The following is a 21,021-nucleotide window of genomic DNA, read 5'->3' on the forward strand; positions in this document are numbered from 1 at the left end:
AAAAAAAAAAAAAAAAAAAAAAAAAAAAAAAAAAAAAAAAAAAAAAAGAATTAAAAATATTGAATCAGTGATGCATGTCAAAATTATTAGCAATAAATTATAGTGAATTTTCAAAGTAGAAATACAGACATCCTGGAGCATAAGCCTGAAAGTTTCGTGTGAACCATCTTAAGCAATTTTGAGAATATTATCTTCAAAAGTCTATGTTATATAGTTTGTCAAAAACTTTAAGCAGTTTTGTAAAGAGGGTAATTTTATTTTGTGCTTTTGCTTTGATGTTACCTCCTGCTTTTGCAAAAAAAAAAAACAACACTATTTATCCCCTTATGTTATTTCTTCCCTTTTTCCTCTCTAGTCTGTATGCATGATTGTAAATGAAGGAGGAGTAAGAGTTTTTCTAGTTTTACACAGAAATGTGAAGATGTAGTTTTGAATAACTTCTATTTTGTTTGCCTTTTTCTTTTTGTCAATAGGTCTTAATTACAAAAAGCTAATGGATGAAAATGAAAACCCTTTGGAAACATTGGAGCCCATACTTACAAGTCAAAATATTTTATCTATTTCCAAACTGGCTCCCAAAATCCCTAAAAAAGATGGCAGTATGCTGTCACCAAGCTCTCTTTATGCTGTCTGGTTACAAAACCTTTTTTGGAATGGTGATCACCATCTCATTAAAAAAACACCAGAAACCATGGATGAATTGCTACATGCATATGATGTGTGTTCAAAGTACTTTGATAGACTTGATCCAGATGATATCATCACTTTCATTGATGAAATTACTTTTTCTTCAAAAGCTGTCACAAAGGTAAGTGGATCTATTTGAAGAATTTCAAACTTCAGGTGGAGCTCAGTTAATATTCTGTGAGGGAGAAATTCATAGCAAGATTTGGTATTTTTAATTTTACAGTTCTTAAGGATCATTTCATGAGCATATACATGTACACTTTTTTCTTTTTACTTCTGTCAGTATACAAAGAAAAATAATTGTTTGGATAGAGGAGCTAGCTCTGGGGATAAGAGAGATTTTCATGGAACATTAAAGTCCCAGTATTCTGTTTCAGAAGAGAACAAGATATTCTTCTCATGTGTTTATTTTACTTGTGCTAATCCTAAAATTCATTGTGCTGCAAGCTTCTATTTACTACTAGTCTTTTGCATACTGAATAAGATGCTCTACAGAGAAGTGTTCTGGGCCACTGCATATGGTTTCCAGGCGCTGTAATAATTTAAATGATAAACTGTGTCGTAATTTCCATCTGGCTGAAAGCCTAGCACTGAAAGAATGTACTCTCATGTCTGTAGCATAAGCTATCAGATCTGCCTTTTACTTTTGCCCAGTGAAACTTGGTTATAAAGCTATTTCTAACACAAAATTTTACCTATGCTTTGTCATATATCTTTACTATGAAGCACAAAAGAGTGATAACAGATTGCTTATGTACAGGAGGGACATGGAGCTCTTAGAGTGGGTCCAGAGGAGGGCCACGAAGATAATCAGGGGCTGGAGCAGCTCTCCTATGAAGTAGGGTTGAGGGAACTGGGATTGTTTAGCTTGGGAAAGAGAAGGCTCCAGGGAGACATCATTGTGGCCTTCCAGTACTTGAAGGGAGCATAAAAACAGGAGGGGGAACGTAAACCCTGTTTACGAGGGTGGACAGTGATAGGACAAGGGGGAATGGTTTTAAACTGAGACAGGGGAGGTTTAGGTTAGATATTAGGAGGACACAGAGGGTGGTGACGCACTGGAACAGATTGCCCAAGGAGGCTGTGGATGCCCCATCCCTGGAGGCATTCAAGGCCAGGCTGGATGTGGCTCTGGGCAGCCTGGTCTGGTGGTTGGTGACCCTGCACGTAGCAGAGGGGTTGAAACCAGATGATCATTGTGGTCCCTTTCAACCAAGGCCGTTCTGTGATTCTGTAATTTCCTTAAGAGCTTGAGATACTGTCTTCACTAACTTAATCTGAAATGGAAAGATGATGGAGATTTTTTTTAAATCTTCTCTATTCTGCGTCATGCTCATTTTACAGAGCTGTTTATTCATGTTTTCCCATGAGGTGTCTTTTTTTTTTTTTCTCTCTGCATATTGTTTTAATGTTCCTGCTGTACTAGAATACAAATACTGCAAGTGGTGTAACTTAAAAGAGTGCCAGAAAAGTGAAAACTTTTTGTTATTCATTGAATCGTGTCTCTGGTGACAACGACACAGCCCGAGAGAACAACATGGAGCTGCATCAGGCAAGGGGCAGGTGGATGTTAGGGAAGGGCTCTACATCAGAGTGTGCTTGGACTCTGGAGCAGACTGCCCAGGCAGTGGTTATGGCATGATGCTGCAGCAGTTCAAAAAATGTTTGAATAGTGCTCTCAGTGTGGAGTCAGGAGTTGGACATAATGATTCTTGTGGGTCTCTTCCAACCAGGTATATTTCATGATTGGAAGAGAGTTTCATGCCTATTGGGAGATATTTGCAGTCATGATGAGGTCTCAGTTGCTAGACATGACCCTGCACTGAGGTGGCTGGGGGATGACTGTATTCAAGTGAGAAGGAAATGTTGTCTTCATGTATGACTGCTGCTAGTTGTTCCTTTAAACTCTTATCTGTTATTTTGCCTTGAGCATTTCAGAAGCTATTTCTCATTTATGAATGATGTAGGGAGTAACATTCCCTGTGAACATATTTTGAAATGTTATGTTTGTTTCTGTTTAGGATTCTAATATAGTTTCTGTACTCTCTTAAGATGAACAGATGTAAAGAAAAGGAATTGCTGATAGTTCTTTGAAGGTTATTGTGGTTGCTCTGTAAGCAGAACTTAGCAAAAAGCTTTTGGGATGAAGCCCAAAAGTCATAAAACGAACTTGAGAATTGTTTGAAGCAGTTGATCAGATCAGCTGATTTAGCATCTACTGTGCACTGGGTTTGAGAATAAAACAGCTATTTAATCAGCTTGCAACTATTCTTGTCTTAGAATCCAGACACTAATTTTCAAGTGGAAAGTGTACAATGAAAAATTATCGTAACAGTTCCTGAGATGGTATTTATCAGGTATCTTTTTCCTATAACTTTTATGTATGAAGTATTTTTCAGTTTAATGCTGTACCTTTTACTTAGAATTTTAGTTCTGTATTTATACAGAATACTATTTATTTAGAAATATTTACTACAGAATAGATAAATAAATATATAAAAATAAATATATATAAATAAATATTTAGAAATATTTACTACAGAATACTATTTATTTAGTTCTGTATTTATTTAGTTCTGTATCTAATATTTCTGTGCATTTTTGTATTTCATAGAGATATTGATATTTAACATAGGTAAAGGTCTGCAAAAAACTTGATGCTTACACATGAAGTAATCAAGGAATAATCAAGAAATTCTGAAGTGATAAGTTATGGAAGGAAGGTCAAGTAGGTAGGATAGGACAGTTACTATGGTGTGATAAGGCTGCATGGAAGGCTGTGCAAGTTGAAATTCCAGGGTATCACTGGAATTTTAACTGAGTGGGAATTTAGGAAGCTGATACCAGAATATCACTCACTGTTTTATTAGCAGAAGTAAGGAGAGGCAGGTAACAGGCCAGCAAAGCAATTGGAAGCCTCTTCTACTTTTGTGTCACTTGATAGGACGGAATGTGGAAACAGGGCTTAACTTTAAAAGGGGAATTAAAGCATGGGGATTTAGTGCTGACATCTGCAACTTGTAATTGTTAGCGAGAAAGACAGGAACTTGCTGGGGTTTTGACAGTGGGTCCCCTTCCTCACCTTTACCTTCTACTTGCTCTTCTATAGAAATTTTTAAAAATTTATGTTTTAATAAGAGACATTTGTGGGTAATGTCACAATAATTACAGCATGGAGTATGGGTTGGGAAAGAAGAGCAGCCATAGGTCTGATTTATTACAGAACTTTTCTTATGATCAGATGTAGAAGTCGTTTGCATTTTTCATATGTGAAGATGCCATAGCAACTACTTTCATTGTTGCTTCTTTTATGCTACTAATAAATAGGCATCTGAAAGGTAGAAGGATTGCTTCTCAGATTAGTTGGGCCAGCGGTAAATGAGTTTAAAGGGAGATGAATGAGCAGTGTTCAGCTGGCAAAGAAATTGAGAGGAAAATCTCAATTGAAAAAATGAATGGGCTTTTTATACTTGCCAATAGCCTTTTACATAACTGTGTTAGTTGTCCTTTCACATCTAGTGATTTGCAGTATGGTGAGGTTTTAGGTGACTGTGTGCTCATATAAGAGCTCAGATGTGTTCTTCCATATTTTTGCAGTCAACAGGAATTAGATACTACCTGGAAGATGAGATTCAGTTCCCCAGTCTTAAAGATTCAAACTAAGGGGTGACTGGGTGGTGGAAACTTATATCACGGTGGGAAACCGGTAAATCATTAAGCCCAAAGTAATGCTGTTAATGTACTGGATATTCTGTACAAGACAGATTAGACAACTTCCCAAACATTTTTTTGCTTGATTTTTTTTAATGCCAGCATGTCTATAGGATACTGGGCATGTTTTCCAGGGGGAGATTGAGTGACTTGTGAAGCTATTAATAATACTTGATTGTTCTAGTGGCTAGTTGTTCTGTGTTTATTTTTTTAAATGCTTCTTTTGCTAGACTGTTTAATTTTGAAATTCCAGCTTATAGACTTCTTTTTCTGCTGTACTGAAGAGATAATCACCAAGGTTTTGTTTCCACAAATTCTGCAGGAGCCTCTTCAACTTGTCTTTGATACACTGAGTTTGGGGACTTTTCTCATCTTTTTCTTTTTTTCTAAATCTTTCATTATTTTTACAACTCTTCTGTGGGTCTGGTATATCAGCATCTGCCTGCAGCTGGACAAAGCATAGATGGATGGTGAACGAAGCAAGTCAAGTTTTTAACTCTTAGTCAGTTTCACACATTGAAGGACTGAAGCATTGATCCTTCCATCAACATAAGCTACATTTGGAAGGTATTGTGGTGATGACTGGCATTAAATGGAGTCCACAAGTCGTGAATGATGTTCCCCAAGGGACAGAAATGGAGCCTGTCCTGTTCAATGTCTATTGATGACTTGGATGAGGGTGTTGAGTGTGTTTGCGGATGATGCCATGCTGGGAGGAAGTGTAAGTTTGCCTGGGGGTAGGAATGCCCTTCAGAGGGATCTGAACAGCCTTAATTGCTGGGCTGAGGCCAATGGGATTAAGTTCAACAAGACCAACTGCTGGGTCCTGCGTTTTGGCCACAATAACTCTTCAGGCAGAGTAACTGGAAGACTGTGTGGGAAAAAATGGACCTGGGGGTGCTGGTCAACACTTGAGTAAATGTGAGCCAGCAGAATGCCCAGGTGGCCAAGAGGGCCAGTGGCATCCTGGCTTGTGTCAGAAATAGTGTTGCTGTAGGAGCAGGGAAGTGTTCATCCATCTGTACGCAGCCCTGGTGAGGGCGCACCTCGAGTATGGTGCTCAGTTTTGGGCCCCCCACTACAAGAATTGAGGCCCTGGAGCGTGTACAGAGAAGGGCAACAGAGCTGGTGGGGGATGTGGAGTGCAGATTTTATGGGGAGTGGCTGAGGGAGCTGGGATTGTTTAGTCTGGAGGAGAGGAGGCTCTTGGGAGACTTTACCACTTTCTTACAGCTACCTGAAGGGAGGTTGTGGTGAGGTGGGGTTTGGCTTTTCTCCTATGTAACTAGTGATAGAACTAGAGAGGATAGCCTCATGTTACACCAGGGAAAGTTCAGGTTGGATATTAGGAAAAATTTGCTCTTTGAGGGCAGTCAGGTGTTGGAATAGGCTGCCCAGAGAGGTGTTGGATTCACCATCCCTGGAGGTGTTCAGGAAATGTTTAGATGTTGTACTGAGGGACATGGTTTAATGGAAAATATAGATGGAAGGTGGACTTGATGAACTTGGAGGTCCTTTCCAATATTGGTGATTATATGGTTCTATGATATTTACGACCTTTTAAATATTCTGTGTATGAGATTTCCCATTGTTTAGGTACTCCATATGTTCAGTGGCATTAACACATTTTTGAATGCATTTGGATTTTTTTCTTTTAGTAATTCTCCTTTATTTTAAATAATGCTGACTTTGCAAATTCTTAATTACAGCTGTGATCATAGCAACTTTGTCTTCATGGCTTCCTTTGTGACCTGAAGTATTTAATATATTTTTAAATATATTTTTAAATTCTGTTGTTGCAGACATTTCTTCTGGTTGTGCTAGATGATCTGTTACATCTTCAGAGAACCATCTGTTTCAGCTTGTATGTCGTTATCCAGAAGTTCATTGAAACATGCCTGAAAACCAACCACAAAACCACAACTGAAATCAATTAACTTTTATGTCACCATATTTTCATTATTGAGGATAATATCCCAAATGAGGATGGGTGTAATATGTTAGATAGGAAGAAAAGATTAGAGCTTAAGATCGGAAAAGAGAACTAAAAACAGTGGTAAATCAATTAGATCATCTATAGAGAGAATTGAAGTTTTACTTCACAGCCTCCACAGACTCCCACATTTGTTTGATGTATGGCTTATGGTTTTTTTTTGTTGTTGTTTTCTACTCCATTCCTTTTTTTTTCTTTGTGTAACTTCTGATACAAAGGAAGAACTTCACAAGTAGCGTAATGGTTTTATTTGAAAGGTTGACCCTTATTTCTTTTGAGTTTGTAATGCCTTTTTGACAGTTTTCATCTTGTGTAAGCAGGAATATGATATGCATATTTTGACTAAGTGCCAAATGGATGAACAGTGGACAACTCACTTCTGCATCATCTTCTCTTTCAGTTTGAACGACTTTAAATGCCATTTTAATTAGTTGTAGATAAAGCTCAGCTTTAAAGAAGTTCTTTGTAATACTCAGTACCTTTTGGCTGACTGATTGACTTCTTAGCATTTTACATTGTTTTAAGGAAAAAGAGTATAACTATACTTGAAGATTTACAAGACGTGTTAATAACGTTCTTACAAAGCACAGCTGCATTCACGTGTCAGATTTTGAATTATTTGTCATCTTTTTATCACTTTTTATCACTATGCTCCAGTTCAATCAGTTTGTCTTGTATGACATCTTTCCTCATATGTATTAATAGTACCTCTTTTTCTGACATCAATACATAGATACTTCATTGTACCTTACCATTAATATATTCTAGTAAGTCTGCTTCAAGAGAAAACTTAAGGAGTAGTGTCTTTCCTACAACTGATTCCTTACATTTGTTAGAACTTCTACACTGTTCTTCAGATTAATTGTACTATAGGTGGAGTTAATTTTTTTCATGATAGCTTATGTGCCATGGATTTTTTGTTTATTTTCTACAAAGTACTGCACCTGCTGATTTGTGGCTAAACCAAAGTTGATAACACACCAATGTTTTGACTTGCACAGCATCCAGACTTTCTCTCCTTCTCCAGGTTAGTAAGTTGGATGTAGGCAAAAAGGTAGAAATGACAGCTGACTAAATCTGGCCAAAAGAGTTCTTTACCACATGATGTCATGCTCAGCAGTAACAAATGTGAGTGTTGAGGTGTCCTCCAAAGGCAATCAGAGATTTTCTTGGCATTGTTTTGTTTATGGGAGGTGGTGAGTGATTGCCACAGTTTCTCACTCCTTCATGTTTTAAACTTTCTTTGTCTTCATTCACAAGTTTTTTTGCCTTTGCTATTCCAGTTGTCTCCTCCCACCTGTAAGAATTGGGAACCATCTTTCATTATTCTATAATTAAAGTAACTTGGTTTTCCTTCTACTGTGTCTTGTTGAGATATGCCTAGATGGCATTTGGTCGTTGAAGTACATGAAGATGGAATTTGATGGCAGAGACAGGAACCAAACCAAACTGTTAACTTTGAGCATCAGGCAGTGTGTATTTGTTGGTTGCCCAGAGAGTCTGTAGAGTCTTCTCCTTGAAGATCTTCAAAATCTGCCTGGATCTAGTCCTGAGAAACCTTCTGTGGGTATTTTTGCTTGTGTCGCTGCTGGAGTTGGGCCACATAAACCAGAGGGCCCTGTCAACCTCATCCAGTCTGTGATAGTGATGCTGGGGGTCCCAGGATTTTATTAAAGTGAAACTGTTTCTATCACCTCATAGCTGAATGTTAATCACTGTCAGTAAGAGTGACAGGATCAGGAAGTTCATAAGTAAATAAATGTTACTTGTGCAATACTTTAAGAAGTACTTAAATATTCTGAAGGTAATAGGCTTCTATGATGGATTTTTATCCTAAGGAGTGAAATCTGTTGGGCTGAAAGTGTGTGACGTTCCTTTATTTGAATATGAAAGAAAACTGATTTTTAGTTTTTGTTGTTGTTGTTTTTTACCACATATTGAAGCCCATAGAATTAATGATCCTTTTGAACTTTAAAACCTCTTAGAAAAAAGAATACTTCACATTCGAACAAAGATTGAAGTAGCCCCTAAGCTATTTTTTTCACTGAATATGACACCAAATCTCATTACTGCACTGACTAGAAATATGGAGGATAGCCATTTATGTTTGGGAATAAAATAATCATAGAGAAGATATGCTAGTAGTGCTGCATTTTAGTAGTATGCAAATAAGAATGCAAAATTAAAATAGTCTTGGAATACCATTCTTGTTTTTAATGCTCTATTCTATGTATGCTGATAGCATCATGACTTTATGCATGCAGAATATTCACACAGTTCTCTAGGATATAACAGTTAGATGGAATACTTAAATTGTTTGCCTTTTTGCATCTCTCTTAATTGCATTTTGAACATTAGAAAATATACAGTTGAAGGGAGAAAATGAAAAATATAGCTGTTTTCATCTTTTATGAGGTTTACAAAATGGATACATAAATCCATCCACAGTCATTAAATTGTAACATGATATGAAGAGTCTCACCTTTTCCCTGCTTTTATTATATCAGCTTAGTTTTCCTCTTTCTGTGGTAAATCCACCTTTTTCCTATTCAATATATGATACAGATCCAAGCTTTGTTTTCTGTTTTTTGTGTAGATCTACTTTGAAATTAACGCTGTTAGCATGTCTTCGTCTAGTAAACCAGTAGTTAAAATAACTGATGTTAAAGTATCTAATGCTGTGGGCGTAGGCAGAGGAGACCTCCATCCGTCAGAAAGTTTATTTCAAGCATCTTAAAGCAGGACTTGAAATTATAATTTAACAATTTATACATGATGTATAATTTTAAAAATGATATTTCAGACTTTGTTTTAGATTTCTAGCTGATGGTGCTGTTAAGTGCACAGCAGTTTGCTGCAAATGCTGTCTGTTTAAAGAGTGTTTCCATCTTTATCTGCTCCCAAAGTAGTCCTGGATTCTGGAAGCTTGGAAATCAGTAATTGTTGCCTGGCTTCTATTCTGAAGTACTCAGTTCCATTCTGATGCACTGGAATAACCCCATCATGCCAGATGGAAGCATAGAAGGAGACTTCATTCAGTGTATGCATGAATGTATCTGGAAAATGATCTCCACTAGAAGTTTAATGGAAAAAGAAGACTTTTTTTTTTTTTTTTTTTTTTTTTTTTTTTTTTGCTTTAATGCCTAGATACATCTGGTTGTAAAGGTCTTTCAAAACAGCAAGTTGTTATTCTGTATAACTTGCACTTTAAATATGTAGATTTGAAAGGAGTTTCTATCTCTCTTAAAGCCAATCTGTTGCAGCCTACGTTTTATTAAAATTATGTAGAACTGTAATGTACTTCTATAAGAGACTGACAAAAACTTGATAGCTGCAAAATCTTCATTGCACTAGTAGCATAATGTGGTGGTAACCCACCTCTGAAGTAGTTTCAGAAAATGAGAAAATGCTCAAGCAGATCAACTCGTACATGGCTCAAGATAAATTACTGAAGTAGACCTCGAAGTGGTCTTTCTTTATGATGAAATACATGTTAAGTGCACATGTTAAGATGAATAATCTTAGAGATGTATTTCAAACCATTATCTAGACTTAACAAAACTAAGCTTAAGTTAATTTTTTGGATTTGAGTTTTTCAGTGCATATTGTAGAATGATCCCCAGACATCTCTTAATGCAAAGGTAAAAAGTTTTAAGAAAGCAACAACAAAAAAAAATCTGAAAAAATCGTGAAAAGTTCTTTAGTAATTTTGTATGTTCTATTGTGAGCCATATTCAAGGTGAATAAAAAAAGGATGACAGAAGAAAGTAAATGGAATACTGATCTTTTAAAAAATAAATGAGTAAATAAGTTTGTTTCTCCTAAAACATTTCAGGTTTTTTAATGCACAACCGTAGAAAACTGTACCTCTAAGCATTGTTTTAATACAAATGGTAATGTACAGATAAGAATAATAATGATTAAATATTGAGCAATCTCTTTCAGCTGCCTGTTGAAGCCAGGATGGAACTGACTAAGAAGGCTGTTAAGGCAGTCAAACATCTTTCTGAGAAATCAAGAAAAAAGCATTCTGAGAATGAGATGGAGGATGCAAAAAATCCTGCTGTTGCATATGAAAAAACTCTGAATCACTTGCAGCAATCCCTTGCTCATCTGGAAACACTCACTCATAGTTTTATCACTTATTTGAAGAACAGCGAGCAGGTAATGGTTACCAATCTGATACTTGTTTTGAGTGTTGCCATAACCAGTAGTGATACACATCAAACTACTGTCATATTTTTTGTGTTTTACAGCTTTGTTTTTGTTTGCTTAGTGTTTGAAAATTCATTTCTACCAGTCTTCTCTGTTTTGTAGTAGTGTTTTATCTTGGCAGAAGTAAAGATGACACATGCCCATAAATAAGTGCACTGATTCATGTTCAAAACTTATCTGCTCACAGGATGTACTGCAAAAGTATGGTTATTTGTATGACCTGTCAAGGTCAGAGAGAGACCAAATCCATGAGCAAGCAGTAACCATGTGTATAGATGGTCAGCCCCTGGACATGATACAACAGTTGATAGAAGTGGCTGTTGGAGATCTTTGTCTTTCTACCAAAGATATTGTTCAATGTGCTATTAAAAAAATTGTATGTATGCTAAGGTAAGTCTGATGTCAGCATGTTTTTTGTTTTTTTTTTTTTTTGTTAATTTCTGTTTGTTTTAATTGAATGCTTGTTTGCTTTGAAAGTGTGGATTTTATAGATTAGATAATGAGAGGAATTGACTTCTTATTTTTCCACTCACAGATAATGTCATATTGAGATGATAGTTATTCTGAGTTTAGAAAGCCTGAGTTACTTGAATGAAGAAGCAAGAAAACTCATTCTGTTCACTGACAAGTGCTTTTAAGTTTTAAACCTTTAGGTTTACAATTTCATTATTTGTGCATGCATTTCAGAAACTTTTTGGCAATTTTATGATTTCATGTACTTCTTCCCTCTTCAAGAGAGGGAAATAGTGTGTACATTTTCATGCAGATATTTGGGAAGTAGAAGCCCAACAACAGCTGTTTCCACTACAATTCTACAATTCTACAAAGTGCAGTATGATTTCCATCTTTTGAGTAATTTGCTGGTTTTTTGGGGGGAAGCATTTTGGTTCTTTTTCTCATTTTCAAGCTTTTCAGATTATATGTTAATTTAAAATTATGAATTCATAGTCTTTCTAAGTAAGTTTTTCATCTTTGTTTTTTGTTCTTGTAAAGAAAGCTAGAGTTTTTGCTCTTCTTCTGGCTCCCTTTGAGTCACATCCAACCCCCAAGCTAAACTGCAACTGTGATTATTCTATGCTTCCTACAGCAATTAAAAGTAACAGTGATTAAAAATAAATGACACAACGAGCTGACTTCTGGGAGATAAATTTTGATTTGAGGAAGAGTGTTGTTTGACCAACTCTTTCTGACGCTTACTGTTTCTTGCTGCTGTTACTGCCATCATAGGAATGTTCCCTGCTGTTCATCCCTATCTTGTTCTAGAATTCACAGCTCCAGAACCTCTGTAGTTGCATTACACAAACCAAACCATTCTGTTTATACTACCGTAGCAAAATGAGTCATCTTTTATGTGAAGAGTATGGAGAAAAATGTGAAATAACTGGCTTCTGCACTTTATACTTACATGTCCTTGAATAATTCTGTGAGATGGGGTGAGACCTGAATGATGCAAGAGGAGAATAAATCAGCTGTTGCTGGTTTTCTTAGCCTCAGTTAATAGTGAGTTTAGCATTTGCATTAACTTCAATACGTAGGTCTTTTACATGCATATATTATTTATAATCTTGTTTCTAAATAACAAATATAACTCTTGAAAGGAGTCTTACAAAACTACTGTAGTTATTGTGTGCTTCCTTAAGTACCTATTGTGTCTTGAATGAGGAAGGAAGAAAGATTTTTGCATTGAAGAGTATACTGCCTGTTGAGTTAGCAATGGTGTCTGTACTTACTGTCTTCTAGCCCAGAAGGGACGTATCTTTCATTCACAAGTTTGAGGTTAAGATAATTTTAATTTAATTGGCATTTGGGAGAAAATTATGTCTCTGAGAATATAGAGCTGTTAAAAATAAGTGTGAGTGGACATAATGAGGACATGAACACAGGTGAGAGAAAGAAAGGCAAGTTTATTGAAAAGCCCTTCAGTGAAATAACGTCCATTTTATGCATTGTTTTTAGTGCTTATTCCTAGCTGAGCTTGCCATTTGTAATACCTTCTCCTAGGAAGCAGTAAAAAAAAAAAAATAATAAATTGACAGCTTTCATAATGATGGTGACTGTAAAATTCTTCTGGCAAGTAATGTGGAACTATAGCATGTCCTTTGAGGTTCAACCTTTTTCCTGCCACAGTGAAACTGAAGGTATTTATTAGAGCAGTGAAATAATAGAGAATGTGCTTTAGGGGCTTGAATGACAGCCCATGAGGAGAGTGTACACGGAAAACATTCTGTTAGGATTAAATAAACCTGTGAAGATTCTCTTAGTCTGCAGCAAGATTTTAAGATGTAGATTTTGAAGTCCATGGATGTTTGTAGCCCATTAAGAGCAACCTCTTCCTCTTCCTACCAACGAGATAGCAGTGTTCAGACACATGCCTCTCTGACGTAATTTAATTTAAAAAAAATACATTCAGTTCCCATTGCTGTTGATCTTGAGCTAAAATATGAAATTTTGCAGGAAATAAGCAGAGGATGAAGTTCTGGGGTTTGACCTCTGTACCCCTATCATAATTTGTGTTCCTAGGGAAAATAGAGTTCAATATGTTTTGTGGCCATTGTTAACAGAATATCAATGAGATCTTAAAAATCCTTTTGTTAGTGATGCTCTTCCTCCTCCAGAGCATTATAAAATGCTCACTTTGGCTCTTTTTTCTTTTTCTATAGTCCGATTAAATTAATTCACTGGGAACACTCTCTTGGATTTGATGCTGGGGCTGGGTCTTTGCCTGCCTTGGTCTTTGATTTGCTGAGTATTCCATATGAAAGACCACTTTATCAATGACCTCGTGTAACCAGCGAAAAACTTTATTTTGGCTGAAGGAGTAGGAATGGGAGGATAGGGGAGAAAGTTGTTTTATACCATTTATGATAAATAGACAGATATTTCTCATTTTAATATTTTTCCAGAAAACTCTTCCAAGGTACTTCTGTTCCAAACAGCAGATGCATGCAACACACATGGAAGTATTCTACTGTTAAATTGCTGCTAGGCTCTTTCACATTTTGTACCAGTTTAGATGGATAAAACTTAGGGAATTTATTTGGTTTATTTGTCATGGGGGAAAATTATATGTGGGTAGGATGATATGAGTGGACATAACAGGATAACGTAAGTCTAGCATGGAAAAAAATTTACATCTCTATTTATTTGCGAGTGATTATGTGTAAACTACATCAAATTGAAGAACCACAGATAAAAAGAAGGCAGCCTGTCAAAGCATTTGCAGTCGTCTTTGTCAGAAAATGTGTTCCTGAAGTCACTCAGTTTTGATATTCACAGCATCCTCAGTGATGGTAGAGCTTTTACATAGGGACATCGGTAATATTGTCTGTCTTGCTGGGGTTTGTCCAGTTGGTAAATAATAATTTGGCTTTACATGACCACTGTCCTAATGAGCCTAGCTGGAATATGGAAGTGTGATGTATCTGGATTTAAATTTTATGACTTAATTCAACATCAGTGAGTCTCATTAATATGCAGTCTATGACAAACTTCTTAAAATTCTCCTTTATACTTTTTTTTCTGTGAATTGAATTATACCTTTCTTATACAGACATTGCAAAGCAGAAATGTCTGAAAGGTGGTTAAAAATTCTGTTCTGCAGACCATGACCAGTAACTCCTAACCAGCACTTTTCATTAAAGATTGGAAAGTGCATCCCTCCTGTGGACAAAACAGAGGGGGGGAGGGAGAGGACAGGAGGGAGAGGAGGTAGGGGCCTTAGTTTGACACCTCAGATAAACTCAGAAATTCACACCTTTTCAACTGGTGTGTGATGTGTGATTTTTTTACCACTATTCTTCTTTATAAATCCATAAACTGATGCTAAAAAATAAAAGTGAAATGTTACAAAACAAGATGCCCTGGTTAATTTATGTCTGTTTGCCAAGAGGTGAAAGTCATGGGGTGGTAGTAGTCACATAACAAGAAGTGGAATGTTGACAACTATGGTGATAAGAAGCATGAAGTAAAAATCCATCAGAGAACAGAAAATCCTTGAAGTAATATCCTCCCTCTTATGAAATTCAGTAAGACAATATTATAAGGTAGCATCACTCTAAAAAAAAAGCAAGCATTTAGAAGGAAGGTTGTGTCTTGGCAGCTCTTAAGCGTATTGGCATTGATGCAATTTCTGTGAATGAAAGAGGTTACATCTCTATTCTGTGCTTAAATACTAGCTTTAAAGCGAGAGCATAACACAAATCAAAGCACATTAACTGCAGCATTTTATGCAGCATTTTCATTTCAGAATTCGTGGGCAAAAAATTGATTAAAAGAAGTCTTTCCTGTGAACCCAGGAAGCTGAATTTTCTTTAATAATTGTAGCATTTCAAGGGAAAACTCTTCAAATTTTTAACGTTTTTATTTTATTTTATTTTTTTGGTCTTTGATACAGGACTGTTTTATACAATAGTTTTGCAGGAGACAAATTTCTTCTTTGGCAGTTAACATTCAAAGTAATACTTGTAGGCTCATAACTCTGAACTGGAGTTTCCCTGGATTTTCTGTAATGATGATGACAAGGAATGTAATGAAGGTACTGTAACTATAAATGAAAAGGCTAATATGGATGTGAAAAATCATGGTTGTATCTGCGATATACATGAAAGTGAAACAGAAATGCACTTCTGTGATTGAAAATATGCATCCTTTCTTTCAGTTTTGTAACTGCAACCTCCCTTGAAACACATTAAGTGTGTTGAAATGTTTCCTGTCTGTGATAGAGGAATCTTTTACGAAGTATTGTGTTTCTGTAAAAGTAAATTACTTCTTGGTGTCCTGCTGGCTTCTGCCCCTGGAACACAGCAGTGCTGGAATGGGAGATGATGAGTGGGTAGAGAGGGGACCTGGGCCACGCTGATGTGACATCAGGCTCAACATGCCCCAGCGGTGTGCCCTGGCAGCCAACAAGCAAACTGTGTTTTGGAGTGCATTAAACATAGCATAGCCAGCCATACAAAAGAAATGTTTCTCATACTATATTTAAACTTCATTTGCTGTTCTGAGCTCCACAATATAAAAAGGACATTAAGGTCTTTGAAAGTGTCCAGGGCAACAAAAAGTGGGTAGCAGGACTGCAAGGCACGTCCTGTGAGGCAGAGGCTGAAGGCACTTGGATTGTTTGGTCTGGATGAGGCTGAGAAGCAACATTACTGCTCCCTGCAGCTCCTGAGGGAGGAGAAGCAGAAGGAGGTACTGGGCTTTGTGTATGGCAACTGATGACAGGATGGGAACCACACAGGGCTGCAACAGAAGAGGTTCAAACTGGAACAAAGGGAAAAATTTCTTTGCCTTGTGGCTGGTCAAACACGGGGAAGTTTCCCAAAGAGGTGGCTGATGCCCTATGCCTGTAATTGTTCAAGAGGCATTTGGATAATGCCCTCAGTAACATGTTTTAACTTTTTACTCCTGAAGTGGTCAGGCTTGGACCTTCAAATATCACTAAATTCCTTCCATTGGAAGTATTGGATTCTATTCATTTTTAAATAACATGCAATATCATAGGCTTAACACCTCTGACACCTTCTCAGAAGCAGTTCTCATCTAAAAAATGGTTATTTGTCAAATACTATAATTTCAAGAACGGTATTGTCCAGTTTTGTCAATTGCTTTTATCTTCCTTGACTTTCTTCTGGTGCACAATTCTGGTGCACAAAATTTCAAGTAGAAAATCTTGCATTAGTAGGTATAAAACCTCTCCAAGAGAACATACTTAAAACATTATGCGGGAACTGATTTGATGCTTTCGTGGTTTGGAAACAGCTATTACCAATATAAATCAGTTGTTTCTTAATAAAAAGAACTGATAGTATGAAAAAGCTTTTGGTAATCAATGGTAATCCGATTACATTTAACTAAGATTCAGTTTATTATGTTACCAAGATCACTCATGCAATATATTGGAAACATTCCATGATCTGTGACTTTAGGAAAGCTCATGGGTGATGAAGAAAAATTTTGTATCCTCTGCTTAAGAGGAGTCTAGGTAATCAGGGAAGACAGTTTATCCAAGAAAGACATTATGACTTCTTTCACTTGCAGTTCCTAAATCTTTCAGCTTAGGTGTTCAGATGGGTTTTGTGTTTCTTAAAATTTTGGAAGTTTTTGCCAGACAGTGAGCAGGACAGGTTGGTTGAAATTTTGAATTTGTGTTTAATGGTGAGACTTTTTTTTTTTTTTTTTGAATGAGGTAAAAAGTCTTATTAGACTGAACATCTAACAGGAAAAAAAACACAGATTTTTCACCATCTCATGTCATTTGAGCAGGAGTTGTTCAGGGTAATTTTGCTACTCAGGCATTATATGATTCCGTGATACTTCTGATGGAAATAACTGTTTGACATTATGACTTTCTCCAGCTTGAACCGATAACACCAACAGTATATGGTTTGATTATTTTCCTGATAGTTAGATGAAGTGCAAAACAGAAAGGGCTGGAATGATAAAAGAATATAATGTGTTTTCAATGAACAGTTTAATTAGGTTAAAATATGTAGATTGGTTTAATTGATTCCCTTTTCAAGTATACTTTGTACTTTATTGTATTTGAGCGACTTGATTAAATATGCATCACTTTTTCTGAAGCTGAACTAAGATCAAAATAAGCCTTTGTCAGTGTTATTACTCGAGGCTCGTATGTAGGAGTTTTGAGGTGAACACTGAATCCTGTGCTGTTTAATACATGCATAAAGTAGCATATAAACTGTGAGTAAAGCAAATCCTTCATTAATTACATTTGTTCCTGTCAGTAGCTGCTCATTGTAAATTATTAGGAAAAAAACAAGGCAGTGGTCTTTGTGGAATCTTGACATAATTATTTCTTTAATGACCTATAGGATCTTTTTATTTTATCTAACCATTTTAGGGCAGTAACAGCAATATTAAGCTTTTAATAAGTACCAGCTTCATTTCTTTTCTTTTCTTTTTTTTTTTTAATCATTTTTTTATTGTTTTTTTATTATTATTTTTTTTTATTTTACATATTTAATAGCAGAATAACTTTGATAGGCTGATGAACAGTAGGGCAAATACACTTATCTGTGGGTTTTTGAGTCATCCTCAGTAAACTAACTTGGACCGTATACCTGCCTTTCTTCAGTGCAGCGTTCACAAACTCTTAAGATTGGCAGAATTACTGTTTCCTTGTTCAGTCCAGGAAGATATGAAAACAAGGGCTACTAATTAAGCAGGAAAAGCAGAAAACTACCAAAACTGTTACATAATTCATATATATTCTACAGTTGGGTAGATTTAAGTACACCATTAAGGACTGTTTTTACAGTGACTCTTGTGTCTTCCTTTAGCAGTGGAAATGGTTCTACGTCAGTCAAAGACCCACTTGGAATCCTAGAAGGCATTGTTTCTGCAGTGCATGCCAATGTTGAAAAAGGGTAAGAACTTACGTGGAGTCCTGTGTTAAGGCTTTGAGAGATACTATGTAGGAATGAAGGTACAATATTGAGTATGGATGATTTTTCTTCACAGATGTGTATAACGAGTTTGCATTTAGTTTTACAGGATTTTATTCTTAACCTGCTATCCCTTATGAAGCTCAAAATCTGAAGCTTAACAGAACCTTTTACTTGAGCTTTTGGAAGAAAGAAGTCATTGAACATAAGATTTATGTAATAATGTTTAATGGTGATTTGAGGAAATTGAGGAATTTCTGCCCTAACTCCGTCTAGAAGTAGAACCTTGCTTTTGTTTCAGTTTATTAGATAAGCTACATGTAATAGAGTAACATTTAGATACCTGAATTGAGGTATCTTGTCAATGTATGCAGAGTATAGCACAAAAAAAAATTACTCAAATGCTGTGTAATGCTTCTCTTTGTGTCTTCTCTTTTGTGAATGCTCATATATCAACTTACTTAATGATTTGTCTCTCTCACTGATGCATATTCCATTGTATCTTTCTTGAAGACAAGAAAGAAAAGCAATCAGTTGTCTTTTCAGTTTTATGAACTTTAGAATTCATGTCTAATAATAATAATTGAAAAGTAATAAAATAATAAAGCCCCATGCTCTTCAGTGGCCAACAAAAACAATTAAATTATGCAGAGGCTCCTCCACTAATATTAAATTGGGTAAATATTGGATACTGAAGAAGACTGTTGTCAAAATCTGCAATAAATCTAATTTACAATATTATAATGTAGAATGAGAAAGTAAACTCTAGTTATATTCTGAAATGTACTTTCCAGAGTCTTTGGATACATACTTCAAAATTGAACTGTTGAAACAATAAGCTAAAGTGAAAATCATTCCAATTACAGGAGATTATTTACGTTCTTTTAAGTACTTGTTCTTATTTATCTTCGTAAAGCTTAGCTATTCAATTTACAAAATATAAACGCCTTGGAAAAGCATATGTAAACAAACAGGTGTGAGATCTGCAAAACGCTGGAAATATTCAGATGCTTTCTCTTAATTTCCACACTTTTTGTGCGCAGTTTGAATGACACTCGTTTGGCAGAGGCATATCTAATTTTACTGAAGTTCTGCATTCAGCAGTATCATTCAGGCAATATAAAAACAAAGTAAAATGGAGATCTTTGCAATCTGAATATCTAAGCTGTCAATGTTTATTTCAGAGCTGCAAGACAGGATAAATTTGTATTTTTCTGTCTGATATTACTTTCCCGTCTGCCTCGTTAAGACAAATAAGGGAACATTAGTTATAAATCACATTCCACCTGGAACCATTTTCTTTATTTAAATTAAATAAGCTTTAGTTTGAAATTCTACTGAAAAATAGCAGAATAGGCTTTTACTATTTGTTACATAGTAATTTAGAGCCAGTAAAGGACTAGATTACTGCATCTGCAGTTGCTAGCAGGTTGGTTGTGTTGGTGACAGTCAGTGTACTGTAAAATGTACTGTAAAATTTAGAATGTGTTCAGTATAATAAACGTTTAAAAAACTAAATTACATTATTAAGATATATTTGTTAATTATCTAAGTGATAAAACACAAAATGTATTGATTTATGACAGTTTTTTTCTTAAAAGGATTGTGAACATTTTTCGTTACCATGGTAGGACATGCAGTGATCCATCTAGCTAGAGATTATATAAAGGAAAAAAAAAAAACAACAAATTGCTAGAGCCACTAGTGATGTTAATTCATGTATGTAGAATATAAAGTAGGACCTTTAAGGAGAGAAAACAGTATAGATCAACATTAGAGAAAGTTGAAAACAAAAAATAAATCATATTAAAAAAAAAAAAAGTGGTCAGGCTACATAAAGTGCAGTTATCAATCAGTATCAGTTGCATTAGGTCATTTTTAGGTACTGAAATTCAGGGCCATTGTGATTAAATTTGCAGTCAAGGTAGTGTGGGAATGATGCATAACTGGATAAATGGAGTTTTGTAGTATTTACAAGGTTATTTGAATTAAGAAAGAAAAAAATCTAGCACTTAGCTTCAGGCACCTGATATGAGGTCAGATTTGTCAGCAGTCTCACAGAGATGAGCTCTTCAGAGGCACACTCCTTCTAAGTAGACATCTAAAAGAAGTCATCATACTGCTCATGGTATTCTCTGTACTTCATGTAGCAATTCTGAGGAATCCCACATTTGCACTAGTTTACCTGGGTTCTGCTTCTGTGTAACACAAAGATAATTCATGACACCTCTGATAAAGTTTGAAATGTATTGAACAGATCCATTAACAACTTTGAAAATACATGTAGATAATAGGATCAGGATGTTTCACGTAGTATTGTTTAATTGCAGGGAGAAAGTAGTTTCTTCGGATGATCTCCTGGAGTGGCTGAGACCTTTTTGTGGTGATGACTCTTTACCAGTTAAGCCTCGCATCAAAGTACTGCAAATTTTGGAACAAGCCTTCCATCTCAGTGATGAAGACAGCAAGCTGCTTGTGTACTTCAGGACACAAGCTGTTCTCAGAGCTTGCTGGCCTGAAACAAAGGTATTAAAATTTACTGCTATAAATGATAGCATGAGACTTTATTGTGCAGGGATTATATGGTGATTTTTGAGTTTGTAGTCTGTGGTTGTCACTATGAGTGCTAATCCTATTTTCCTTTTGAATCAAGATTCTAGTAAATTGTGATCCTTTGAAAAACAAAATAGTTCATGGAATCCTCAGCTTTTATTTACAATCAGGAGTAAGTAACACCAAACTTGATTAAATACTAATGATTGTTTTGTACAGCATGCATTTAACTTCCTCACTATTTTTTTTTGCATTTTTTCTTTTTAGGCAACTGCTTGTCACTTTTACTCTCCTCTTTATTATTTACATGGTGTGACATTATATTCAGATTTTCTTTTTTCTGTACTCTCTGAGTTTTATACCATGCATGTACAGTTGGAACATCAAGGACATTCTCAAATGGAAGAGCTGATTGATAGGGAATGGCTTTGATCATAGTTGGAGTGTGCTACTGTC

The 21,021-nt window shown here is 35.8% G+C and overlaps 1 protein-coding gene across 2 annotated transcripts in view; it reads left to right on the forward strand.

The window, feature by feature from the left end:
* The window catches only part of NBAS (NBAS subunit of NRZ tethering complex), a 168,376-nt gene that overhangs the window by 104,113 nt on the left and 43,242 nt on the right, over nucleotides 1–21,021 (forward strand). For both annotated transcript variants that reach the window (XM_042884755.1, XM_042884765.1), the window contains 5 exons: nucleotides 474–808; nucleotides 10,337–10,555; nucleotides 10,794–10,996; nucleotides 17,908–17,994; nucleotides 20,343–20,538. In XM_042884755.1, coding sequence (XP_042740689.1) covers nucleotides 474–808; nucleotides 10,337–10,555; nucleotides 10,794–10,996; nucleotides 17,908–17,994; nucleotides 20,343–20,538 — 1,040 coding nt within the window. The remainder of the gene's footprint in view (nucleotides 1–473; nucleotides 809–10,336; nucleotides 10,556–10,793; nucleotides 10,997–17,907; nucleotides 17,995–20,342; nucleotides 20,539–21,021) is intronic.

This window comes from Lagopus leucura, unplaced genomic scaffold (genome assembly GCF_019238085.1).
Source record: "Lagopus leucura isolate 7727_CA_CO unplaced genomic scaffold, USGS_WTPT01 Super-Scaffold_73, whole genome shotgun sequence".
NCBI classification, from domain to species: Eukaryota; Metazoa; Chordata; class Aves; order Galliformes; family Phasianidae; genus Lagopus; species Lagopus leucura.